This window comes from Lacerta agilis, chromosome 2 (assembly GCF_009819535.1).
Source record: "Lacerta agilis isolate rLacAgi1 chromosome 2, rLacAgi1.pri, whole genome shotgun sequence".
Lineage (NCBI taxonomy): Eukaryota > Metazoa > Chordata > Lepidosauria > Squamata > Lacertidae > Lacerta > Lacerta agilis.
The window spans coordinates 1,421,792-1,446,215 of NC_046313.1; the positions used below are offsets into that span (position 1 = coordinate 1,421,792).

Genomic DNA, 24,424 nt, shown 5'->3' on the forward strand with positions numbered 1-24,424 from the left:
GCTCTCACTTCCATACCTCACAACTGGGGAAACCATAGCTTTAACTATACGGACCTTTGTCGGCAAGGTGATGTCTCTACTTTTTAAGATGCTGTCTAGGTTTGTCATTGCTTTTCTCCCAAGAAGCAGGCGTCTTTTAATTTTGTGACTGCTGTCACCATCTGCAGTGATCATGGAGCCCAAGAACGTAAAATCTCTCACTGCCTCCATTTCTTCCCCTTCTATTTGCCAGGAGATGATGGGACCAGTGGCCACAACCTCCTGGCAAATAGAAGGGGAAGAAATGGATCTAGACCCCTATTTTATGCAAGCATGTGACATAAAGCATCGCTTCACATTCCTGTCTCTCACTTGGATCCCGATTCTCCCAGACTTGCATTACTTATTGTCACACCCTTGTTTTCTGCATTAATTCACCTGGTTTAATTAATACCATTCCCCTGGTTTTGCTTTAAAACTGGTAACATGTTACTGAATTCCCCCATGTCATTTGTAGCATGGACTGGAAAACTGGAGGAAACTGAAGAAAGGCATCTCTTTCAAAACAACAACTATGTAGATGTAAATCATAACTGTTGTCTTCTGAGTGTTCTAAAGGCTTTACACACATTATCTTGTCAATGACTCCGTAAGGCAAATCTGAATTATTACCCTCCAAATTGCAGTTGGAGGCCAAAAGACTGAGAGATTATTGCTTGCCCAAGGCTTCTCAATCAAAAGCTGAACTCGGCACTTCCTGGCTAATAGAGCACTCTTTTAGCCACACATTAACCATATCAGTCTTCATTTTGATTATTGTTTAATTTTAACTACCCAATTATAAATACACATTCATGTTGGGTGTGCACTAACATGCCTGCCTGCAAATATAGGGTTTCTAGTTTTTATGTTTTCCTAAGGTGCCTAGGATCTGACAACTGTTCATCCACCAGACCAGGCTGTGTTTGTCATGACCCACCAGAGTACACAACAGGGCAAAATGCTGGGCATGTCTGTGAAAACTCCATAGTCGCAGCTGATGAAGCCCTGGGAAATGCAGTCACAGGTTTTTGAGGGGTGGCCATCTGCCCTGAAGGAGCTAGGAGCTTCCCCCGCCCAGCCCAGCCCTGTCACCAGCTCAAGCCTCCAGCTGATCCCTGGGTCACATGCTGGAGGAGCTCTGTCATTCTCTCAACCCTGATCCCTTCGGGCACCACTCACTGCAGCTCAGCCATGGCCAAGGCGGCTCCACGCACTGTGCTGATCACCGGCTGCTCCTCAGGCATCGGGCTGCGCATGGCTGTGCAACTGGCGCAGGACCCAAGCAAGCGATTTCACGGTGAGACTGGGGCATCCGCTAAGGGGGTTGGCATGGGAGGATTGTGTGCTCTCTTTGGAATTCTGAAACTCTGGTGTGGGACCTCTTGCAGAGGAGCAAACCCACATGGAGGAAATGGGGTACCCACAAAGCTCTGCAACTTGCAGGAAGGGACTGTGGAACCAGGGAGGGTGATACCCAGAGAATTAAAAGAATGCAGCATGCTCTGGTTTTCTCCCTTGAGCCAGCCATTATTCTCAGGGCCCTGTTATGGTCTGGCAGCTAAAACGTGCCGTCACACCCACCCTGGCATCTTCATGCCCAGGGAATGTGCCTGCCCGCACTGCCCACCCAATCTGGCGCCCCCTCAGTATTGCAGGAACTTTGCTATATTCTCTGTCTGTTTCCCAGGAATTTCCCTCAGCAGCTACACTTCCAGCCACCAACTCCTTTGCCCACTTCCCACCTCCAGCTTCAGATCTTGAAATCTCCCCAACCCACTGCTGCCCCATTTTCCACAGGCTAAGAAGAAACAAGGCATTCCTCTTTGGCTGGACCCAGGCTCTGTCCAAAGGCCACTTGCATAACCAACCACACATGGCATGGGGGGTAAGAATGTTACCAAAGCCCAGCTCTTCTCTGCACCCCCCCTCCATTCCAGTCCCACCTACTTTGCTCTTTGTTTGCCATGGGAGGTAGAATGCTAATGAGAAGCCTCGTGCTGCTCACACAGTCCAGAGTTACCGTATATACCTGTGTATAAGCCGACTTTTTCAGCCCATTTTTTGGGCTGAAAAAGCCGCCCTCGGCTTATACTCGGGTGAAGCGGGCGGCTGCAGAGGGACAAGCGGCAAGAAAGGGATCCTTTCTTGCTGCTTGTCTCCCCTGCCCTGCCGATCCCGCATCTGTGACTGCTCTCTGATCCCTCGTCCTGCGGGGAGGGAAAAGTGGGGAGAAAGCGTTCCTGGCCGCTTTTCTCTCCCCATGCCTTGCGCAGAGCACGCACAGCACCGAGGGATTGGAGAACCGCTGCGCTGAGACTCTCTGATCCTGTGCCTGCTCTGCGCAAGGCATTGGGGAGGGAAAAACAGGGAGAAAGTGCTCCTCAATGCTTTTTCCTTTCCGATGCCTTGCACAGATCGCCTCTTCCTCCTCCTCCCGTCCCTTCTCCACGAAGAGGAACAGAGGTAGCGACGGTGGCAGCGGGAGCAGGAGGAGGACGAGCATCGAGCAGGCGCGCGAGCCGGCTCAGTCCCAGAGAGCCTGTTGCTTTTGCCCCCATCCCATCCCAGCTCAGTCCGCCATAGAAACTGCCCACCCTGAAACTATCCACCCCTGAAACCTTCCCAGAATCTGCCCCCTTAATTCCTCCCTGAATATGCCCCCTCCCCGAGCCCTCCCTGTAAAGAAACACTTTCTTTCCAAGCCCTCCCTCTTAACCCCTGCCCACCCCAGCTCTGCCCACTGTAGCAACTGCGCTGAGACTCTATGATCCTGTGCCTGCTCTGCGCAACGCATCGGGGAGGGGAAAGCGGGGAGAAAGTGCTCCTCGATGTTTTTTTCCTCTCCGATGCCTTGCACAGAGCAGTCACTGCTCTGTGCGAGGATCGCCTCTTCCTCCTCCTCCCGTCCCTTCTCCCCGAAGGGGAACAGAGGTAGCGATGGGGGCAGCGGGAGCAGGAGGAGGACGAGTATCGAGCAGGCGCGCGAGCCGGCTCAGTCCCAGAGAGCCTGTTGCTTTTGCCCCCATCCCATCCCAGCTCAGTCCGCCATAGAAACTGCCCACCCTGAAACTATCAACCCCTTATTCCTTCCCAGAATCTGCCCCCTTAATTCCTCCCTGAATATGCCCCCTCCCCCTGAGCCCTCCCTGTAAAGAAACACTTTCTTTCCAAGCCTTCCCTCTTAACCCCTTCCCCCATCCCAGCTCTGCCCACCCTAGAAACTACCCACCCTGAAATTTTCCCAGAATATGCCCCCTTGCCCCTGATGCCCTCCCTAAATATGCCCCACCCACCCCTGAAACCTTCCCAGAATCTGCCCCCTTCCCCCTTAATCCATTCCAGAATCTCCCCCCTTAATTCCTGCCTAAATATGCCCCCTCCCCCTGAGCCCTCCCTGTAAAGAGACCCTTTCTTTCCAAGCCTTCCCTCTTAACCCCTGCCCATCCCAGCTCTGCCCTCCCTAGATACTGCCCCCATCCCAGCTCTGCCCACCCTAGAAACTGCCCACCCTGAAACTTTCCCAGAATATGCCCCCTTGCCTCTCATGCCCTCCCTAAATATGCCCCACCCACCCTGAAACCTTCCCAGAATCTGCCCCCTTCCCCCTTAATCCAGTCCAGAATCTCCCCCCTTAATTCCTCCCTGAATATGCCCCCTCCCCCTGAGCCCTCCCTGTAAAGAGACCCTTTCTTTCCAACCCTTCCTTCTTAACCCCTGCCCATCCCAGCTCTGCCCACCCTAGAAACTGCCCACTCTGAAACTTTCCCAGAATATGCCCCCTTGCCCCTGATGCCCTTCCTAAATATGCCCCACACACCCCTTAATCCATCCTAGAATCTGCCCCCTCCCCCCAAAACCTTCCCAAAATATTCCCCTTGCCCCCTGAAATGTACCCACAATATGCCCCCTTACCCCCTGAGCCCTCCCTGTAAGAGACCCTTTCTTTCCAAGCCTTTTATTGGTATTTATTTTTATTTTTGAAATTTACCAGTAGCTGCTGCATTTCCCACCCTCGGCTTATGCTTAAGTCAATAAGTTTTCCCAGTTTTTTGTGGTCAAATTAGGTGCCTCGGCTTATATTTGCGTCGGCTTATACTCACGTATATACGGTAAGTAACTAGATCAGGAAGGTGCTGAGTCCAAAGGGCATTAGGTAGAGAGTGATCTGTTAGGTAAGGCACCATGGACTGACATACATTTGTATGTCCACAAACACCAGATATGTGCAACAACGCAAACACTTGTGTGTTCAACAGCAGACACAACATTGTTTGCCCAGTATGCACAGCTTTCCTAAACCACACGGCTTCTCTCTCTCTCTCTCTCTCTCTCTCTCTCTCTCTCACACACACACACACACACACACACACACACACACTGCATGCACCACATGTCCCACTGGCAGAAATGTCATAAAGACAGACTTGCTAGATCAGGCTAAAACATTCATCTAGTCCAGCATACAGTGGTACCTCAGGTTACAGATGCTTCAGGTTACAGACTCCGCTAACCCAGAAACAGTACCTCGGGTTAAGAATTTTGCTTCAGGATGAGAACAGAAATCACGCAGCAGCAGCACAGCTGCAGCGGGAGGCCCCATTAGCTAAAGTGGTACCTCAGGTTAAGAACAGTTTCAGGTTATGAACGGACCTCCAGAACGAATTAAGTTCTTAACCAGAGGTACCACTGTACTGTTTATAGAAGCAGCCAGTTTGATGTTTCTGGAAGCTATATAAAAGGGGCAGGGCAGGGATGATCATCCTCTTCTGGTCCATCCCCCAAAATCTATATTCTAAAGTCCACTGCTCCTATCCATGTAGGTTCCATTTTGATATCATGGGCAATAGACATTAACAGGCCTAGTCCCACCCCCTGCCCCCCGCCCCCCGTGAGTTTGAACAAGCCTTTATTAAGGCCATCTAAACTGATGACAGTCACCTCATACATCATGCACAACAAGTATCACATGTGGTCGCAGGGAGTCAACACAGCCTGCGATTGCGCTGCACGTATGTAAACACACTGTGGCGCTTGCTCCCCAGACTGAAAAATCTTATGAAAACACTCACACTTCTGACTGCAAATACAATCACAAATACCATTACCAAAAGAGTCTAGAGTTCTGTGCTAATTCCCTTTTCCCCCTTACATTCTGTGACAACAACAGAGAAATGCTCTATTTTATTAAATTACATGTGTGAAGGATATTAGCTCCCCTCACCTGGGTCTCTCTTAGCTATTGGAATACAGGAGGGAGAAGAGTGGGATTTTAAAGGATATTAGGGATTTTAGTAGGAGACAGATTGTTGGGGCAGGTGATTGGAGTCCTTGAAAGGGGAAGAGGAAGGTGGGCATGGTAGATTAAGAAAGCTTCATTTGGATAGCCTGATTACAACATTTAAAGCTGTTTGTCTACAATCGTGGGGTCTAGAAACTTGATTAAAAACAAAAACAAAAAACCAGTCCACCTGAATTGAGCCCCATAGGGCCCTGCTATGCAGGATGCTGCTTGAAACCAAACAAGAGCTTTAGCTCTTTGCAGTTTGAGGCCAGACTGAGAGAGAGCACAAAGAATCCTTGCCTGCCAGCATAAAGCAAAACTATGAATCAGGACGTCAGCTTTGCGGCTTGCTTCCACATGAACTTAAGCAAGCAACCCAATGTGGAACAGGATCAGGCCTCACACCAGGTCAGGCTATTTGTTCATCTAACACAGTATTCTCTCTGCTCTTGCTGGCAGCAGGTTTCCAGAGTCACAGGGAGACATTTTGCATCCTTCACACCTGTTTACCCGATAGGGATGCCAGGGACTGAAACAGAGAACTTCTGAGTCCCAAGCATTGCTCTGTCCCTGGGCTATCGCCCCTCCCCAAAGGGGTATTAGCCAAGGGCAATGCCCAGTATGTCCTTGACCACCAAACTGCCAAACTTTGGGTGCTGGGCTGATTATGCAAGTGTTTTGAACCCCCTGGGTGTGTTATCCAAATGCTAAGTATTATACAGTTGTGTGCTGCAGCATATTTAGACCAGGGTTTGGGGGCCTATGGGCTCTCCAGGAGTTATTCAACACCCAAGAGCATTGGGGCGGATGGGAAGGTTCTCTGCCCCTTTATATATGCTAAGTGCTCTTGTTACATAACTCCCCATCCATAGTGTGTTTGTGTGTTTTGCGGTTGATATTCATTATCCTCATCATTATTTCACAAAGAGAGGCACACACAAAACCACATGTATAAAATCCAAGCATAGGCTACACATAGAAAAGGATAAGTGCACACACATGTTGCTAGTAGTCTTGGCAACAAAGTATTCCTCCCCCCCCCCCACGTACGCACACACCTTCCCCTCACAGAGGAGATTAACTACAGAGGGATTTAGCATCATGACCCCAAAGCGGCTTACAATGCATGAATCCTCAATTGCCCTCCTGACCCCTAACAAAAAAGCTCACATTCCCTACCTCCGAGCCAGCCAACCGGCTCCCTGGGCCACACGGGTGTCAGGCTATGTAACAGCAAACTGACTTTGAGGAGGGCGGGAGAGCCTGTCTATGAGCTACTGGAACCCCCTTCCCCCCCCCTGAGTTCTTTCTGAACTGGAGAAGCCTCAGGGTTCCTGACCCTCTCTTCTCAAGATGTTCAGCTTTCATTAAAATGCATTCAAGTCTCTAGTCCTTGTGGGGATCTAATTAAATGAATACAAGCTTTTCCCCACACGATTGCTCAGTAAAAAAAACCTGCTGCTGGTTTTCAGTGCTCTGTCCAATGAGTGCAAAGCTCTTGGATACACACACAGAAATACTAATTTAAACCTGTGGGGTTAGATGTATGCACACTTTGGCAGTTTTTCATGGGCATGATGCCCCCTCCAATCTACTCTTAATGCGTCTCAGCACCACAGAACATTTGGCTATGCTCCTGTGCGCTGTCTCCCTTCCAGTCATTGCCACCATGCGCGACCTGCGCAAGAAGGACAAGCTGGAGGCAGCTGCAGGGGACACACTCAACAAGACCCTCAGCATCCAGCGCCTTGATGTCTGCAGTGATGAGTCTGTGGCCGAGTGCGTCAACAGCCTTCCTGAGAAACGACTGGATGTGCTGGGTAAGGTGCAGCCAAGAGGAGCTCCTTTATCCTACGGTAGAGTTACCAGACATCCCCATTTCCCGGGGACAGTCCCCGGATTTGTGAATAAGTCCCTGGACAAATTACATCCCTGGAATGTCCCTGGATTTCATCTAATGGGAAACACAGCGGCGGCAGTCTCAGCAGCCCAGAGCAGTTGGCTCTAGCTGGCTTCAGGAGCTGCTTGGAAGCCCCCATATGATGGAGGTGCAGGGGCTATTGGAGCAGTGCGGGGATCTCTCAGCTGTGAAGGGAGAGACTTCATGCTGTATCAGAGCTTGAGTGCAAGCAGGAGGAGGTAGGGATCTCTCAGATAGGCAACGGGAAGCCTCCCTTCCCAGCTGAGGGATCCCTGCCCCCTTCTGCTTACACGCAAGTAGGAGTTGGGATGGGGCTGCTCCGAAAGGCAGTGTGAAACCTCCCTTCCCTCTGCCACCGCCATTGCTGCAGCAGCAATGTCACAAACGTGTAGTATGTATGTATGTATGTATGTATGTATGTATTTAAAGTGTCCCCGGATTCATTGGAAAAAAATCTGGTAACCTAATCCTACGGTGTCATGCTACAGCTGTGGTGAGGAAAGGGAGGTGCTAAAGGGAATTCAGCAGAGGGTGTTTTCTACTCTATCACATCTTCTCTCTTGAAGCCTAATTACTCGTGCAGGTTTAATAAGCAGGTTTTATTCAGCTCTTGAGAGGGCAGGCATTTTCTCTGTCCAAGAGAAAGGCGGGAGAAGCCTGCATGGGTAAGCAGGAGTTGCCCACTCTGCAGCTTTTCTCCTCAAGTGCAGCACTTCTGCCATGCACTTATAAAGAAGAAAGCAAAGGGGCCTGCTGCTGGGAGGAGGCTAAAGATGTCCCCTGCCCTTGGTGCCCCCCCCCACCACCAACCACTGAGAATCCAGCCTGCTCCTTTCTGCACATGCCCCCCCCCCCGTTTTTACATGTTGGTTTGTGTTTTCAGTTCAGTGTGCTCAGGACCTTTCTCAGATCCTTAAATGTGTATGTTTCACAAGCACAGAAACTACTTTCAAGTGAGGTAAAACAATGCGTAGATAAGGGTGCCCATAGCCTTCCTCCCAAGGAGAGTCCAAAATCCAGGGAGCTGTGTTATTCATTAGATAAACAGGCAGGCATGCGTGCACACGCGCACACAGCACATGGCATAATATGGCACCTAGTTTATTAGAATGTACTAAAATAAACTGACAGCCATAGTGTAGGACTTCCTCTGTGCGAATCTGTCACAAACAATGGTAAAACCTGAGAGCCCTGTTATCACTGCGTTCAACTGTAAGAACAAGAAGGGTCTATCTGTTATCCTGGTGCTGTGGTAAATGGTGTCATTGCCCTCAATGGCATCCCCCTCTACTACACTGCAGGCAGAAAAGCTGCAAAGGAAGTTTGAGAGGTTCCTACCGGGCTGTGATATATCAGCAGCAAATTCACACACTCTCTCTCTGTCCAAAATGGGCCCTCTGTCATCAGTCATGGCCTAGTCCCTTTTGTCATGTCTAAGAAGAGTGGGGTGCATTGTATTTGCAGTTGCTAGGTACAGCTATGATGATGAGATGCTGTGGTTGCCTAGCAACCACAATGGTTCCCATGGAGAGAGGCCATTTTGTATACCAAGCACATGCTTGGTATACTAATTGTCCCACGCTCTATCCCCTGTCCTCAGGCCTAACAAAGTGTCCACAACAGAGGTAGAACACTCACACATCTATCTCTAACATCCCTTCCCCAACCTGGTGCCCTCCACATATTGTTAAATGGCACTTGTCATTATCTTTGACTGCTGGCCATGCTGGCAGGGACTCATGGAAGTTGTAGTCCAAAACAGCTGGAGGACGTAATGTTGGGCTAATCTGAAGGAAGAAATGTTCAAATATATAAAAGGATGTCATATAGAGGAGGGAGAAAGGTTGTTTTCTGCTGCTCCAGAGAAGCAGACGCGGGGCAATGGATTCAAACTACAAGAAAGAAGATTCCACCTAAACATTAGGAAGAACTTCCTGACAGTAAGAGCTGTTTGACAGTGGAATTTGCTGCCAAGGAGTGTGGTGGAGTCTCCTTCTTTGGAGGTCTTTAAGCGGAGGCTTGACAGCCATCTGTCAGGAATGCTTTGATGGTGTTTCCTGCTTGGCAGGGGGTTGGACTGGATGGCCCTTGGGGTCTCTTCCAACTCTAGGATTCTATGATTCTATGAAATGGCAGCCATCAATTGAGCATTCCAGGGGGGCAGGGGGAAGAACTCCTGTTAGGAGGAAAATATGGAGAGGCATGATGAAACCAGGGGTGGAAGTAAAATGGCGACTTCCATTCCTGTCCAGACAAAGCTCTGGCAGGATAGGAAGCTATGCTGGCAGGAGATTAATGGAACATAGATATTTCTTAATGTCATAATTTATGTTCCCCAGTGAACAATGCTGGTGTGGGGCTCGTTGGGCCTGTGGAGTCCATTTCCATCGATGAAATGAAGCGCATCTTTGAGACCAACTTCTTTGGTGCCGTCCGCATGATCAAAGCTGTTCTCCCTGAAATGAAGCGAAGGCAGAGAGGACACATTGTCGTTATCAGCAGCGTCATGGGACTGCAAGGTATGAACGGAACAGCGAGGGCAGGAGGAAGCAGAGCAGAGGTATCCAAACTGATACAACCTCAAAGCCTTGGCTTAGCTCTGTAACTCTGTAGCCACAGAGACCCCATGGCCCCACAGTTCGGTTCTCTGCCCGCAGTAGTGAAACTCCCACAAATGATAGGGAGCTTGCAGGATCTTCCATCTGAGATAGGAATGAGTTGGAATGAGTTTTGGAACATCAAGTTCTACCTCAAAAATTTAGAAAAGAAATCTGAACTTTTTTCAGATGAAATGTTGGGTCTCATTTTCCTGTATCTATGCCTATCTGGTGACAAACTTTCAGCATTAAGGATCTGACTTTTTTTTTAAGTATGTCACAAAGCTCTAATCTTCAGTTCTGGAAATTGCTTTATTCTGGCAAATGTGGATTCTAGGGTACACACATTTTCCAAGATAATATGCAATCCTGCTTTGATTGTTAGTCTGTATTTATCCCTTGGTGCAACACATCCAAGTGCCACAACCATTAATATGCCCCCTCTCTTTTCCTCAGGCCCCTAAGTACCATCCCTGTTAAGCTGACCCTCTGTGTTACTTAGGCCTGGATTGAATGCAGGAGGAGGTGGGGGATAGGAGGTGACAGGTGGAAGGGGGGGCGCTAAACAGCACCCTTTTGTGGAAGAGCAATGAGAGAGGTGTGTCATGGCTGTGCACACACTTAGTGAATCCTTACATTCCGGCCAGGGTCCACTTACTGGAAGAGGTGGGTAGCCGTAGAAAAGTCTTCCTCCTTGCAATCCCCAGGAAAAGGGAGGCAAGAAGCTGCAGTGGCTGCAAGAGGATGACAACCATAACAGTGAGAAAGAGTTTCTCCCCATAGTCCCCAATCCCTCCACCACCACTGCCAGCCATCTCCACCACAGCTGCTCATCTTCCTCTTCCTGGGGCGAGCAAGGAGGAGGGCTGGTCAAGTTGAAGGCTAGGGCCAGTGGCGTAGCAAGGGAGGGGCGATGGGGGCGTGACACCCCAGGTTCCAGGGGAGGGGGGTGACACTCAGCAGCCCCTCCAGCCACTCCCCGCAGCCTGGCACCCTGTCCGTGCTGCTCCATGGACGGCCGGGGCAGCCCCACAAGCCGCCGCTCACCCAGCGGCTCCCCCAGGCATGCAGAGTGCATCCAAGTCGCTGCCACTGCTCCCCCGGCAACCGACCGAGCGGTGGCCTGCGGTACGGCCCCATCCGTAAAGCAGCATGGACGGGGCAGCCCCACGGCCAGACGCCCGCTTGGCGGGTTGCCCGGTCGTTGTAGAAGCAGCAGGGCTGGGCCGGATGGACTGTGCATGCATGGCATTTCCACGCATGTGCAGCCCATCCGACATGTGTCACGATGGCGCAACGCACAAGTCGTGATGTCGCGGCGCACGCATCATGAAGCCCCGCCCCCAGGGGGTGCCTCCACGCACTGCCCCGGGCGGCCAAGAGGCTTCCTCCGCCCCTGGCTAGGGCAAAATTTGTATAGCTGGCACTGGCCTTACCATTTCTGTTTCATCAAGAATGTAACAACCCGTGGAGCAATGTGCTATGATGGTATGCTCACCTCAAACCCCTTCTGCTTTCCAACCAGGTGTCCCCTTCAATGATGTGTATGCTGCCTCCAAGTTTGCCATGGAAGGTTTCTGTGAAAGCCTAGCTGTGCAACTCCTCAAATTCAACATTTTGTGAGTTGAGTGAGCGACATGGGGGCAGGTCTCAAAGAGCTTAAATTCTTCTACCCAATTTAGTGAAACTGGAAGGGATTTGCACAAGCAACGTCCTTCCCCGAATCATCAGGGAAAGGTACACTCAGATAGAAACAGAGATGGGCCCAGTTCACACACCATATTAAATCACACTTTAAAAGAAAGATGACGCCTCCTGGATCAGGCCAATGGCCCATCTAGCCCCGCATCCTGTTGAGTGTTACGCTGAGGTCTGTCTGCTGTTGCTATTTTACACTTTTGTTTTTGTGGCCCTTTTTGTGTGTGACTGTGTGGAACCCAGTTCAGCTACTGATTGATTGATTGTGTGATTGCAGTTCATTGTTTATTGCTTTCATTTTATAGATCAATGGTCTTGTTAGATAGTAAAATTCATGTTAAATTGCTGTTTTAGGGGTTGTTTTTAAAAGTCTGGAATGGATTAATCCATTTTGCATTACTTTCTATGGGAAAGCACGCCTTGGTTTTGGAACACTTTGGTTTTGGAACAGACTTCCAGAATGGATTAAGTTTGAGAACCAAGGTACCACTGTATATATAAATAATGGATCTCATGTTGATCTCAATGGCAAAGCTAAGTCCCCTTCATGGATGCCTTTATATATAATCTAAAATGAACACTAATTGAAAGAAGCTACCCTAGGGCAATTAAGCAGGGAAGGGCACAGGGGCCCTGGTCATTTCCTTCCAACTTTAGGCATCCTGTGTCATGATCCCAGGCCCAAATGCTGCCTCATCTCTCTCTCTCTCTCTCTTTCAATTTCCCTTCTACACAGCATCTCTCTGGTAGAGCCCGGTCCAGTCAACACAGAATTTGAGATGAAACTGATGGAGGAAGTGGCCCGCTCCGAGTTCCCGGGAGCCGATGCTGCCACCGTGCGGTACTTCAAGGAGATCTATCTTCCGGCCTCCCATGAGATCTTCACCACCATGGGCCAGACCCCTGAGTATGTGGCTAAGGTAGGGGTCACCCTCATGAGTGACATCGGAAAGCTTTAAAGCCAGTAGTTCTTCTACAGCCCCCCTGACAGATTTCACCTCACCGGACTGAGTTGCTTGCATAAGACAAAGCTGGATTTGGCCTCTTCCACTGTTCCACACCGGCATCCATGGCTCCCTCCTTCTCTAGCCTGCTGTCAGGAATCCAGCCTCCAGCTTGACAACACGGGGAGCATAGTTAAGTAGAAATGGTGATTTATTGACCAAGTACACAGATAACGCCAGACGGCATTAACCCAGACACCTCGTGGGCTCAATGGATCCCCTCCAATTGCTTCCTGAGAAGACAGACTGTCAATCTTCTCTTCCTCACCTTTTCCCTCCCCTTGAGAGACCTGGCGGAGATCCTAGTTCCCTTGGCAACCAGTTGGTGCTGGCTAGGCTCCTCTCTTCTGATAGTTAACCCTCTCTCTTCCTGCCTGCTTCCTCCACTGAAAGCTGGCTGGGCTGGCTCAGTCATGACACCTGCTCTGTCCTGTAATGCATACGCAGACCAAGGGCCAGCTCTACCATTTGACAGAGTGAGGGCAAGGTGTGTGCAGGCCACACATGGCCTTCCCTGTCCCACTCAGTTCCCCTGTTCCTGTCAGATGCAGGGGAGGATGTTGTCCTGCTACTGGTGTTGAAGTTAAGATTCAGCCACCAGTCCACCTGACTTCTGTACATGGAATTGGGAGGAGCAGCATCTTCTTTTCCACCTCAGACAGCAAAATGCCTTGATCCAGCTCAGGCTACTATTTGTTTCTTTTAAACTTTATTTCTCACTTTTCACCATGTAAGTCTCAAAGTGACATACTACAATAAAATACACAACATATAGCATTTAAAACATGAATTAAGCTTCCAAAAATTTAAACCTCATAATTTAAAATATTTTTAATAAGCTTTTTTTTAATCATCCAAGAAGCATTCAAGGTGCAAAGGCATCCTGAAATAAACTGGTTTTGAACAAGCATCTGAAACTCAGTAGGGACAGTGCCTGTTTAACTTCTTGTGGGAGAGAGTTGCAATTAAACAGGTCAGCTTGGGACATCATGGCCTCCATGACAACCCTGGGGCTGCCTCAGTATATCAGCCACATCCTCAACCTCATCTTTGCCACAGAGCAGACCTTGATGGCTGGAGCAGGGTGGGGAGCTGCTTGCTTTGAATCAGTTGCCATGGCCACACAATTCCTGGTAAGGTTTGGGCTGCATGCTTCCCTGTGCAAGGGTGATGGAACCACTGAGATGGTCCACCCTGAGACTGATGGAACCTGCTGGATTCTTGCACGCCCTGGGGGATTTTCTGGCTGACATGGCCAGTGCTCCTGTTGATGCTCTTGCCTCACTCTGGAACAGTGAGGTGTCAAAGGCAGTATCCTTCTGACTACCAACTGCTAGGGATCATGGGGTGGGGCGGGTTATTGCGCTCATGCACTGCTTGTGAGCTAGCCACCACGAGAGCAAAATGCTGGACTCAATATGCCAGGATTCCTCTTCCTTTTATGTAATGGAAAGGCACCTCCCCAAAAGTCCATGAAAAAATAACAACAGTTGCCTATGGCTGTCTAGCACCGGCTTCTCCTGCACACACTGTGAGAATCGCTGCTTCAGAATCAAGGAAGACCAAACACGTGAAAGCTGCAGTTGTTAGGATGGGGATGTGAAGGAGCTGTATCAAAATACCAACCTCTTTCCACCTTGCCTTCCTTCAGGCTGTTGTGAACGTCATCGCCAAGGAGCGCCCTCCTTTCCGGACACAGACGAACACCCTATACACACCGCTGGTGGCCCTGAAGTATGCGGACACCTCAGGGGATCTGTCCGTTGGCACCTACTACAACCTGCTTTTTCGCTTCACAGGCATCTTCCACCTCAGCATGAGCTTCCTCAAATGCATCACATGCAGCTGTTTCCGGCGCCGGGTCACACCTGCTTGAGGTCAGGGTGGGTGAGGCCCTGATGGCAGCAGAGCCTCACCTCTTCCCACTGCCTTGCTAAGGCTATGTCAGAGGACCAGACTGAACTAAAGAAGGACATGAGACATTCTGCAACAGATCAGTCCACTCCCATGTTTTAAAGCTACCAGGTTCTGGTGAATTTACAGATGAGGAATGTGTGTTGGGGAGGAATTAAAGCCGACAGGTCCTTTGGGGTGTGAGTATGGATGTCAGAGCTTTCTGACAGAAAAAGGAGCAGGATTTGCCAATGTTTGTTTACTTCTCCCATGTTTGAACAGAAATCAACCCAGCGAATGCCATTGGGATTTGCTGTTGTTATTGCTTTCAGTCCACAAACGATACATAATTGATTACATTATTTGCATTGAAATGAACAGGGTGGAATAATGTAACAGCAACATACTTTATGTAATTAAGTGCATAAATTATGTGAGTCGCATAATCTCACCACAGCAGACAGCAAGACCAATAGCACAGTTTGCGGCAGAAGGTAAACTGCAGCAGAATGCAACCGTGCCGCATGGGACAAGCACAGGGTGGAATGTTGCCTCCAGTGAAGTTTGAAATAAATCCAGGGACAAAAACTAGGCAGAAGTGTGAGGGGAAATTGAAAGGATATTGGTACATTTCAGTGAACTTTCTCAGACTCTAAATAACCTTGACAGAACTGTGCAATTCTGGTGGGGGAAAGCATGGGACCTGGCAAAAAACTCATATAAAGGCCCCGCTCATACAGGGTTCTTGTTCCCATAAAGCTGAATAGTGGAGCATTCAGGACAGACCAAAAGAAGCACTTCTTCACACAGTACATATTTATAGCTATGGGATTTGCTGCCAGAAGATGTAATGATGGCTACCAGCTTAGATAGCTTTCAAAGAGGGTTTAAACAAATTCATGGAGGGTAAGGCTACCAGTGGCTCTCAGCCATGATGGCACTACCACCTGAGTGAGAAGCTGAGGCCAGCTGCTGGGGAGCATCAGTGGAGAGAAGATGCCGTTGCCCTCAGGTCCAGCTTGTGGGTTTTCCCTAGGCATCTGCTTGGCCAATGTGAGATCCAGGAGCTGAACTAGATGGACCTGTTCCAGCAGGGCTCTTTCATTATGTTCCACAAGCCTGGCCATCTGCCCCACCCTACCACCCTCCTTAGCCAGTTAATATGATCATCAGTAAGAATTTATATGGCATTTGTATCCACAGAGAATTGTGTGTGAATTCTAATCTCCCAAAAGGAGTGCCAGTGATGAGTAGTGGTTGGTGAACTTCATCCTCACCAAGTAGGGTAGAAGCTTGCCATGTGACCTATAAGGAAAATCATTATTATGCCTATAAGGAAAATCATGAATGATGTTCTTGAGATGGGCCTGGGAGAGTCAGCCTGTGAATGAAACTGTTTTCCTGCAGATGGAGGGTTTGTCCAGGAGGATACAATGAGCAGTGCATGTGCCATGCAACTAGTGGCATTGCCCGTTAAGGCCAAATGGGCAGTTCGCCATTCCAAGCTTTTGTATAGATAATGTGCAGGAGAGATGTTTCAGCAGCATAGACCCATGCAGAATAGTTATTTAGAGTAAGATTGCACATTTGATCAATCACTTTGATTAACCCGTTTACATACTGTAAAACATTTGGTCAATTAAAAGGGCACCTTCAAGTAATTGGGCACCATATCTTATTTAGCGTGTTATTTTAAATACTGTATATGTTTGCAAAGCACTGATAGAAGGTGCTTCAAAGTGGCACTTCCCCTTCCTCTACCCCCCCCCCCCATGGAAGGAATGCTAAGACACACCAACTGCACCACATATGGGCATCATTTCAGGGCTGGCTCCAGGTTTTTGGGCTGTGGGCAAGAGACTTAAAGTTTGTGTTCTGCATGGGTGGCCCCCTTGTGCACACTCACCCATGCATATAGACACTTGTTGTGGGGCAGCGAAGGGGAGAACACCAGAAGTCAGTGCTGTAGCTCCCTTGCTCTGGGCCACCAGGGCGCAGCTCCCTCCTCACCGCTGCCAGTGCAGCAGTGAGTGAGTCCAGACAGAGAAGGTTCTGCAACTACCTGGTTGCTGCTCCTCCCGTCACTACCACAGAAGTCCCTGTTTTCTTCATTGCCATCACTGGTGAGAAGCTGCCATAGCTCTCTGCCTCCAGTGGATGCTATTCTTGCTCCTCCTTGTTGTCTGAGAGAGGGGTGGGTGGGTTCTGATGGGCTCCTCCTCCTCCTCCTCCTCTGCCGAAGGAGGAACCTAGGTGGCCTCCTACACATGGTGGAGCATACATACACAAGGCTAAACAAAATGATGGCATCCAGTCACAGCTCCAGACAATGTAGATGACAGTGAACCTCCTCAGGCCCCTGGCAATGCTGACTCCAGGCCCAACATTAAAACATACAACCTTTTCCTTCAGAATGTTTTTTATTCTTTTGCACAGAACAATCCTATGCATGTTTACTCAGAAGTTAGTCCTATTAAGTTCCATTATGCTTACACCCACAGGGTGAGTGAAGACAGGATTCCAGCCATAATATTTTGCTTGAGTCAAACCTCATGGAAGGAAAAGGTTCAGGGTGCTTCCACACTCACTAGGCATTCAGTGTAGTTATAGAGAAGCTATTCCAAATGTGTAAAAATGTTTCAAATGTTTGCTGTAAAAAGGCTAAAAAATATATTGGATACAATTACATACATTGATACAGCAGATTTTAAAGGTTACTATTCAACTGAAGCCAGAACTTTTTCTCTTGGGGCTAATGGACACATAATTAGAAAAAGGACTATGGAAGATTATTCCAATATATGACTACAGTTGTGAGACTGCTATTTGCACAAAGATCTGGCTGAGATGGGAAAGTTAAGATGTTTAATTTAAGAAAAATCATAACTGACATTTGTTAAGGATTGGAAATTTCTTGTAGATTTTTTGTGTGAAAGAGAAAATGAGCTTATAGTATCAGGATTTGAATATTGAAAAAAACATTGGTTTATAGAAGATACAGTAGAATGCAGAACCGAGACCTGGAAGTCCTTTTACTCTCTTTTCTTTCTGTAGTTCTTACTTTCTTTCACTTTCCTCTCCCTTTCTCTTTTCTTTTTAGTTTTCTCCTTTTATTGCCTTTTCCCTTTTCTGACCTTGTTCTTTTTCAGACTCAGTAGCTGTCTTATCTTAGTATATTACAAAAAAGATACTTTGTAATGGCTATGTATTTTTGTATATATGAATAAGAATCAATTAATAAGTTAATTTTAAAAAGTAGGCATTCAGCATGGGATTGCCATGCATTGTTAATCCTGACAAGACAGAAGTACTGTTTTTGGAGGACAGGGGGCGGGTGGGTATGTGGGACTCCCTGGTCCTGAATGGGGTTACCGTGCCCCTGAAGGACCAGGTGTGAAGCCTAGAAGTCATTTTGGACTCACAGCTATCCATGTAGATGCAGGTCAGTTCTGTGCCCAGGGCAGCTGTCTACCAGCTCCATCTGCTACGTAGGCTGGGACCCTACCTGCCTGTGGACTGTCTTGCCAGAGTGGTGCATGCTCTAGTTATCTCCTGCTTGGACTACTGCAATGCACTCTATCTTTGAAGGTGACTCAGAAACTGCAATTAATCCAGAATGCGGCAGCTAGACTGGTGACTGCCAAGACCATGGAACACAGGTCCTGAGAGACCTACATTTGCTCCGAGTACGTTTCTGAGCACAATTCAAAGTGTTGGTGCTGACCTTTAAAGCCCTAAACGGCCTTGGCCCAGTACACCTGAAGGAGCATCTCCACCCCATCATTCAACCCGGACACTGAGGTCCAGCTCCGAGGGGCCTTCTGGCGGTTCCCTCACTATGAGAAATGAGGTTACAGAGAACCAGGCAGAGGGCCTTCTCGGTAGTGGCACCTGCCCTGTGGGACACCCTCCCAGCAGATGTCAAGGCAATAAACAACTACCTGACTTTTAGAAGACATCTGAAGGCAGACCTGTTTAGGGAAGTTTTTAATGCTTGATGTTTTTATTGTGTTTTTAGATGTGCTGTAAGCTACCCAGAGTGGCTGGGGAAACCCAGCCAGATGGGTGGGATATAAATAATAAAATTATTATTTATTATTATTATTCATTCACTTTATAAGGGGCTTCCACCTGACGCAATCATTTATGAAAGACAAAGTGCAGCACTATTGGACCTGAAAGCGACCATGATGTTTGTAATGAATTGAAAACCCTTGCAAGTTGTCATCACCACCACCATTAACCATGTTGCTTAAAAGGTGGGGGCTGGAAAAGGGGTGGCTTTTGTAAACCATTATTTTAAGAATAATCTTATAGTGTAAGAGCACTATACTGTTTAATTTTACACACAGAGAACATATTAACAATAATTAACAGATGGACAAAAACAGTCATAAAATGTCAGCCATCATCACAAGGGTTGTTGTGAGCGTGTGCAGAGCTTCAAGTGGCCCCGCCCACAGTGGCTAAGCCACGCCCCCCAGTGCAGACAGAACACAGGAGAAAGTACATATGGAGTGGAAAGTCAACTGCAATTCTGCTTGTAGCTTACAGCAGAAAAGGAATGGTTTATTATAACCTTTGAAATCAATAGACATTACTAACTTAGATACTTTGTTGTCAACAGGTCTACTCTGAGCAAAACTTATTTGGATACAACTGTATGTGTGAGCTTTTCCCTGCCATGCAGGTAAAGCAATGAGGATTTGCCTGATGAATGGCCATCATCCCTGTTAAAAACACTCAGGAGCCTCCCAGGAGCTAAGACTGAGAACCTGACACTGGCATGCTAAGAAAGAAAACTCACACCAGAACCGAAGGTGAGGTGCTGCTACTGTGCACCCTGCAGCTCTGCACAGAAGTTGGCAGTCACTGGGGGAAGAAGCCAGCTTCCTGAAAGACCATGCTTTCTTTTGTTCGCTCATTTTCAAAAGGTCAGCGCCCGGCCCTTACATGGCTAATGCCTACATAAATCTAAGAAAACATAGGAGAAAACATAGATTTTCAGCTGCTAGAGCTGAGTCTGCTCCTCTCCCATGACTTGGGGGGGGGGGGAGAAAGGAAAATTGGAATCCTTAATGAAAAATAGCAGCCTACGAGTAATTATGCAATCAGTCAGAATTCCACACCCTCCCATACCACAGGTTTCCCATTTCCCTTTTCCAACTGACAATGGGTTTTATTCAACTACATTTTACTGAGAATACACCCATTAGAATTAATGAACCTAAGCAGGTGTACTGGAAGTAAAAGTTAGTTGAATACAACCCGTTATTTAATTACTGGTAAGATATTGCTGGTTATGGGGGAGGGAGCAGGGAGAGAGATTTACTTCTTCGAGCTCCCCTCCCCTCTCGTTTCTCACTTTCCCTGCCTTGGCTGCGATCCTGTTTGCACTCACCAGCACACTACACTGAGAAGGGAGGAAAGGAATCGAGCTCCTGTCATAGTCCCTTTTTTCACAGCCCGCATCCGAATCCTGAAACACCTCCGCGCTTTCCCACTCAGCCGCGAGCGGGCGCCAACGGACCGCCTCGGAACTACTTATCCCAGAGTGCTTTGCGTCTCTAAGCGATGGAGTGACGCCACAGGTTCTCATTGGCCACAGACAGCTGAAGGTCACAAAGAGGCGAACAAAGAAATTGGCGCAAAGGCTGCTGGGAAACGAGGCATCGCGGTTTCCTGCCCGGAGACCCAGCCTTTTGTTCCCTGGCTTTTGTCTGCCTGCCCCTCCGCCTCCCTCCCCCCACCACCCACGCTTTTCACCGAAGCCCAGAGAAAAAGCCCGTTTGAATGCGTCCGGAATCCTCCTGCGGGTACTAACCCAGTTTGGGAGCCTTACTCCCTCGTGGGGTGACAATGAAGGGGAGGAGCAAAAAGCCCCTTAGAGGTTAATTTAGGGCCGTAATTATAGGCTGCCTTCCCTAGAAATTTCACTGAAGAACCAATAAAGTGCTTTTTTAACTCAAACTGTCAAGCGGGAGACAAAAAACCATTCAAGGCGTTGCATCTATTAAAAAATGAACAGAACTGTAAACGGCCACCGCACATCTCAACTTTCTTGATTTACATACATTTCGGACCTGTCGTTAAGGGGAGCAACTCCTGCTTTTTCACATCCCTACGGAATGAGGAAAATTCAGCTTTTTATGAATGAGTAGGTGGCCCTTAAAAGGGCCTTTGGATATTTTGTTGTTGGTGTAGGAGTACTTAGCCGCCGAATCCGTACAGAGTGCGGCCCTGGCGCTTCAAGGCATAGACCACATCCATCGCAGTCACGGTCTTCCTCTTGGCGTGCTCCGTGTAAGTCACGGCATCGCGGATGACATTCTCCAGGAAAACCTTCAGCACGCCCCGGGTCTCCTCGTAGATCAGCCCAGAGATGCGCTTGACTCCTCCACGCCGAGCCAAGCGCCGAATAGCAGGCTTCGTGATGCCCTGGATGTTATCGCGCAGCACCTTGCGGTGACGCTTGGCGCCCCCTTTCCCAAGGCCCTTCCCGCCTTTACCGCGACCCGACATCTTCTCAATGAACACACAAAGAAAGAATCAAGTAATGCAGGAGAACGACGCACTCGGCTGATTGATATACTATGTAGGCGGACCAGAATGAAATCTGGCAGCTCCAGGGAGGGCGGTGCTACCTAACGCGCCTCTCTCGCTATAGGACGCTGCTCCTCAAATGAGCAGCGGGAGATTTTCAAAATGCCCAATCTCAAATCGCCGTTTCAAGCTGAATAATTTGGCGCCGTTCCTTTGCTCTTGAGTCTGCGTAGAAGATAACGCTCTCAGCTTGCCCAAAGGAGGCAAGAGAGAGCAGACTGAAACAAGCAAAAAATGGATACAAAACTGTCCAACGGAACTCGTTAGTCCTTCCCCTGCTTATTTGCGCTACTTTGTTAGCACAGGGCAAATTGTGAAACTGTTGCAAGATAAAAACGACTGATAATATCTTCGATGAGAAAGTCGGTCCTCTTTCTTTGGCGCTGTAAATGAAGTTTAGGAATGAGAGCAGCCTGCGACCATGTGCATTTGTGATAAATTATTTTAACACTTGCATACAATTAATAAACCACGGAGACGCCAAAGGCACCTTAATGTAAGCCGTGCTGTCGCCTACCGAGGAGAAAAGTGTGTTTTATTGCAGGAGTCCTGTGGAGAAGACCATGTTTTCAGTGGAAACTGGTGCATATGCAATTTGTGTTGAAAACTGTCTCTGCTTTGATTGCAATGAGATTAAATCCAAACGTGTTTTGGAACATGGATGGAGGGGATAAGCCCAATACTAAAAAAAAATCTGGTCCGGATTCCTACTTGGTGTGCTTAAGTATTTGATTTCTCTCTCTCTCCCCCCCCCCCCACAAATATATAATGGACTTTGGAGAGCCAAGTGTAGTTATGTTACCAGGAGTTGCCTATTCAGATTCCTGATGAAACTTGGAACTCACTGGACTACCTTGGCAAGATTTTCTTTTCAGTAGTAGTTTACCACCTAAACCAAATCTACTTTATTGGATTTTTATAATAAAGTGCTTCCCTGTGAGCCTCAGAAAATCAGGATAAAGTTGTGGTAAATGCCAGTAAAAGTGTTTCCCCCCCCCTACACGCCATCTCTAGGGGTGATGTATAGGAACAATGAAGATTAACTTAATTTGGAAGTTTCAATTCCAGAACGTGAAAGTTCTGCTGCATCCTCATTTTTAATACTACAACACAGACATATCAGTAGCAAAACCCATAGGCTACATCCAAATCAGGGCTTCTATATTAAATACCCTGTAATTTAAAACTTGCAAACCTGATTCATAATTTAGTATCAACTCCTTCAGTAGCTCCTCATTGTGACTTTAGAGGGGAAGAATGCCTGTCATAGGTTGCAAAACACATGTCAGATATGCCTTTATTTGCCTCCCAATTTAGGATTGCACATCATGTATGATCTAGTTGAGATTCTTGCATCACAGAGGGTTGGACTAGATGACCCTCAACAACCTGCCCCACTATACAATTCTATGTACCGGTGTCTTGAAGGATGTGGGGGCTGCGATACACAAAAACCTAACACAGTAATAGTTCTGAGGCTCTAAGCTACCAGGACACAATGTTACAGAAGAACAGTAACTAAAACATGTCACTTTTAGCTACTCAAAAATTACGTTATAGCGTCCAGAAATTAGTACTGTATTGTAAGTGCCAGGCCTAGCTATCCTGTAGCAAAGTTTATGCTCCCATCAACCAAAACACATTCTTGATTTCACCACAAACCAAACTAAGTTGACTGTATAAAAGCTTTTATTAGTTTTTGAAGATACTATGCATAGGTTTGTGAAGCACACCTGCTCAACGTGTATTTGAGCCATGCCACATGTTTTCACTTAATAGTTAATAAAAGTGCAATGTCAACATTCACAGGAACTCAGGATGAAAAATGACTCAAGCTCTTTTGTGAGAAAGTGGGTGGCTCTTAAAAGAGCCTTTGGGTTATTGAGTTCTTTTCTAAGCAGCACAATCTGCTTACTTGGAGCTGGTGTACTTGGTGACAGCCTTGGTGCCCTCCGAGACAGCGTGCTTGGCCAACTCCCCGGGCAGCAAGAGGCGCACGGCCGTCTGGATCTCCCGGGAGGTGATGGTGGAGCGCTTGTTGTAATGAGCCAAGCGAGAAGCCTCTCCGGCAATGCGCTCGAAGATGTCGTTCACAAAGGAGTTCATGATACCCATCGCCTTGGAGGAGATGCCGGTGTCGGGGTGAACCTGCTTCAGCACCTTGTAGACGTAGATGGAGTAGCTCTCCTTGCGGCTCTTGCGGCGCTTCTTGTCGCCTTTCTTCTGCGTCTTGGTCACCGCCTTCTTGGAGCCCTTCTTGGGAGCGGGAGCAGACTTGGCTGGCTCAGGCATTGTGGCAAAAAAGAGTCTTCAATCCGGAGAAAATAAAAAGCAATCGAAAACCACCTTTCTCTAGTCACAGCAGACTGCAAACAGAAATGCGGCGCTGCCAGTCTCAGACCGTCCTCTATTTAAAGGCCCTTTATGCAAATGAAGGTTGCTGGGCTGACATATTTCTATTGGCTGCCGAGCCTCCTGATATCATCTCCGCTGCGCGCGCACATGCAAATCATAGGACTGTGATATTCCCGTTCCTATTGGAAGAGTGCCGTTTCCACTTCTGTGGTTGGTCAGGTCGAGAAATGTGCATTCTCATTGGCTTTTGGCTGCAGGACGCACGACGAACCAATAAGAAACGGTACTTTGCAGGCGCTAGGAAGGCATAAAAGGCCCCCGCCTCGGTCCTCGCTCATCAGTGCTGCTTTTTGTATTGTGCGTGCTGTGTGTTGCGTGAGAGCCAGTGACGACAGGATGTCTGGCCGTGGCAAGCAGGGAGGCAAGGCGAGGGCCAAGGCGAAGTCGCGCTCGTCGCGGGCCGGCCTGCAGTTCCCCGTGGGCCGCGTGCACCGCCTGCTGCGCAAGGGCAACTACGCCGAGCGGGTGGGCGCCGGCGCGCCCGTCTACCTGGCCGCCGTGCTCGAGTACCTGACGGCCGAAATCCTCGAGCTGGCCGGCAACGCCGCTCGCGACAACAAGAAGACCCGCATCATCCCCCGACACCTGCAGCTGGCCATCCGCAACGACGAAGAGCTCAACAAGCTGCTGGGGAAAGTCACCATCGCCCAGGGCGGCGTCCTGCCCAACATCCAAGCCGTCCTCTTGCCCAAGAAGACCGAGAGCCACAAGGCCAAAGGGAAGTAAACCTTGGCTACTCCCCAAAAGGAAAATCCCTCGCTCAACGCTGAACCCAAAGGCTCTTTTCAGAGCCACCCACACCTTCCAGGAAAGAGCTGAGTCCAGGCTGTTGGCGACTTTTGAGAACAAGTTGTGTTCTTGTATTTAGAACGGGATTCAAAATATGTCTAGCACTTGAAGTTAAATCGTATTAACCCGCGAGTTACAATTGCCATCCTACCAAGTTAGGTGAAGCTGAGCCCTTGTCCTAATTTCCGTGGTTGAGAAAAAT

General features: G+C 48.4%; 4 protein-coding genes across 4 annotated transcripts; 2 read left to right on the plus strand and 2 right to left on the minus strand.

Annotated features, from left to right (window-relative positions):
- Positions 1-1,062: 1,062 nt before the first annotated feature.
- Positions 1,063-14,718, plus strand: RDH8 (retinol dehydrogenase 8). The gene is made up of 6 exons (XM_033136697.1): positions 1,063-1,318; positions 6,961-7,122; positions 9,563-9,742; positions 11,346-11,439; positions 12,255-12,438; positions 14,174-14,718. The coding sequence occupies exons 1-6, from the start codon at positions 1,213-1,215 to the stop codon at positions 14,396-14,398; spliced, it is 951 nt and encodes a 316-aa protein (XP_032992588.1). The 5' UTR covers positions 1,063-1,212; the 3' UTR covers positions 14,399-14,718.
- A 5,861-nt stretch (positions 14,719-20,579) lies between these two features.
- On the minus strand, positions 20,580-20,940 carry LOC117039597 (histone H4). Its single transcript, XM_033136765.1, has one exon. The coding sequence runs from the start codon at positions 20,935-20,937 to the stop codon at positions 20,626-20,628; it is 312 nt and encodes a 103-aa protein (XP_032992656.1). The 5' UTR covers positions 20,938-20,940; the 3' UTR covers positions 20,580-20,625.
- Positions 20,941-22,826: 1,886 nt separating this feature from the next.
- Positions 22,827-23,400, minus strand: LOC117039588 (histone H2B 5). Its single transcript, XM_033136753.1, has one exon. It carries the CDS (start codon positions 23,308-23,310, stop codon positions 22,930-22,932), a length of 381 nt encoding a protein of 126 aa, XP_032992644.1. The 5' UTR covers positions 23,311-23,400; the 3' UTR covers positions 22,827-22,929.
- A 317-nt stretch (positions 23,401-23,717) lies between these two features.
- On the plus strand, positions 23,718-24,185 carry LOC117039560 (histone H2A type 2-C-like). Its single transcript, XM_033136718.1, has one exon. The coding sequence runs from the start codon at positions 23,770-23,772 to the stop codon at positions 24,157-24,159; it is 390 nt and encodes a 129-aa protein (XP_032992609.1). The 5' UTR covers positions 23,718-23,769; the 3' UTR covers positions 24,160-24,185.
- The last annotated feature ends 239 nt before the right edge of the window (positions 24,186-24,424 follow it).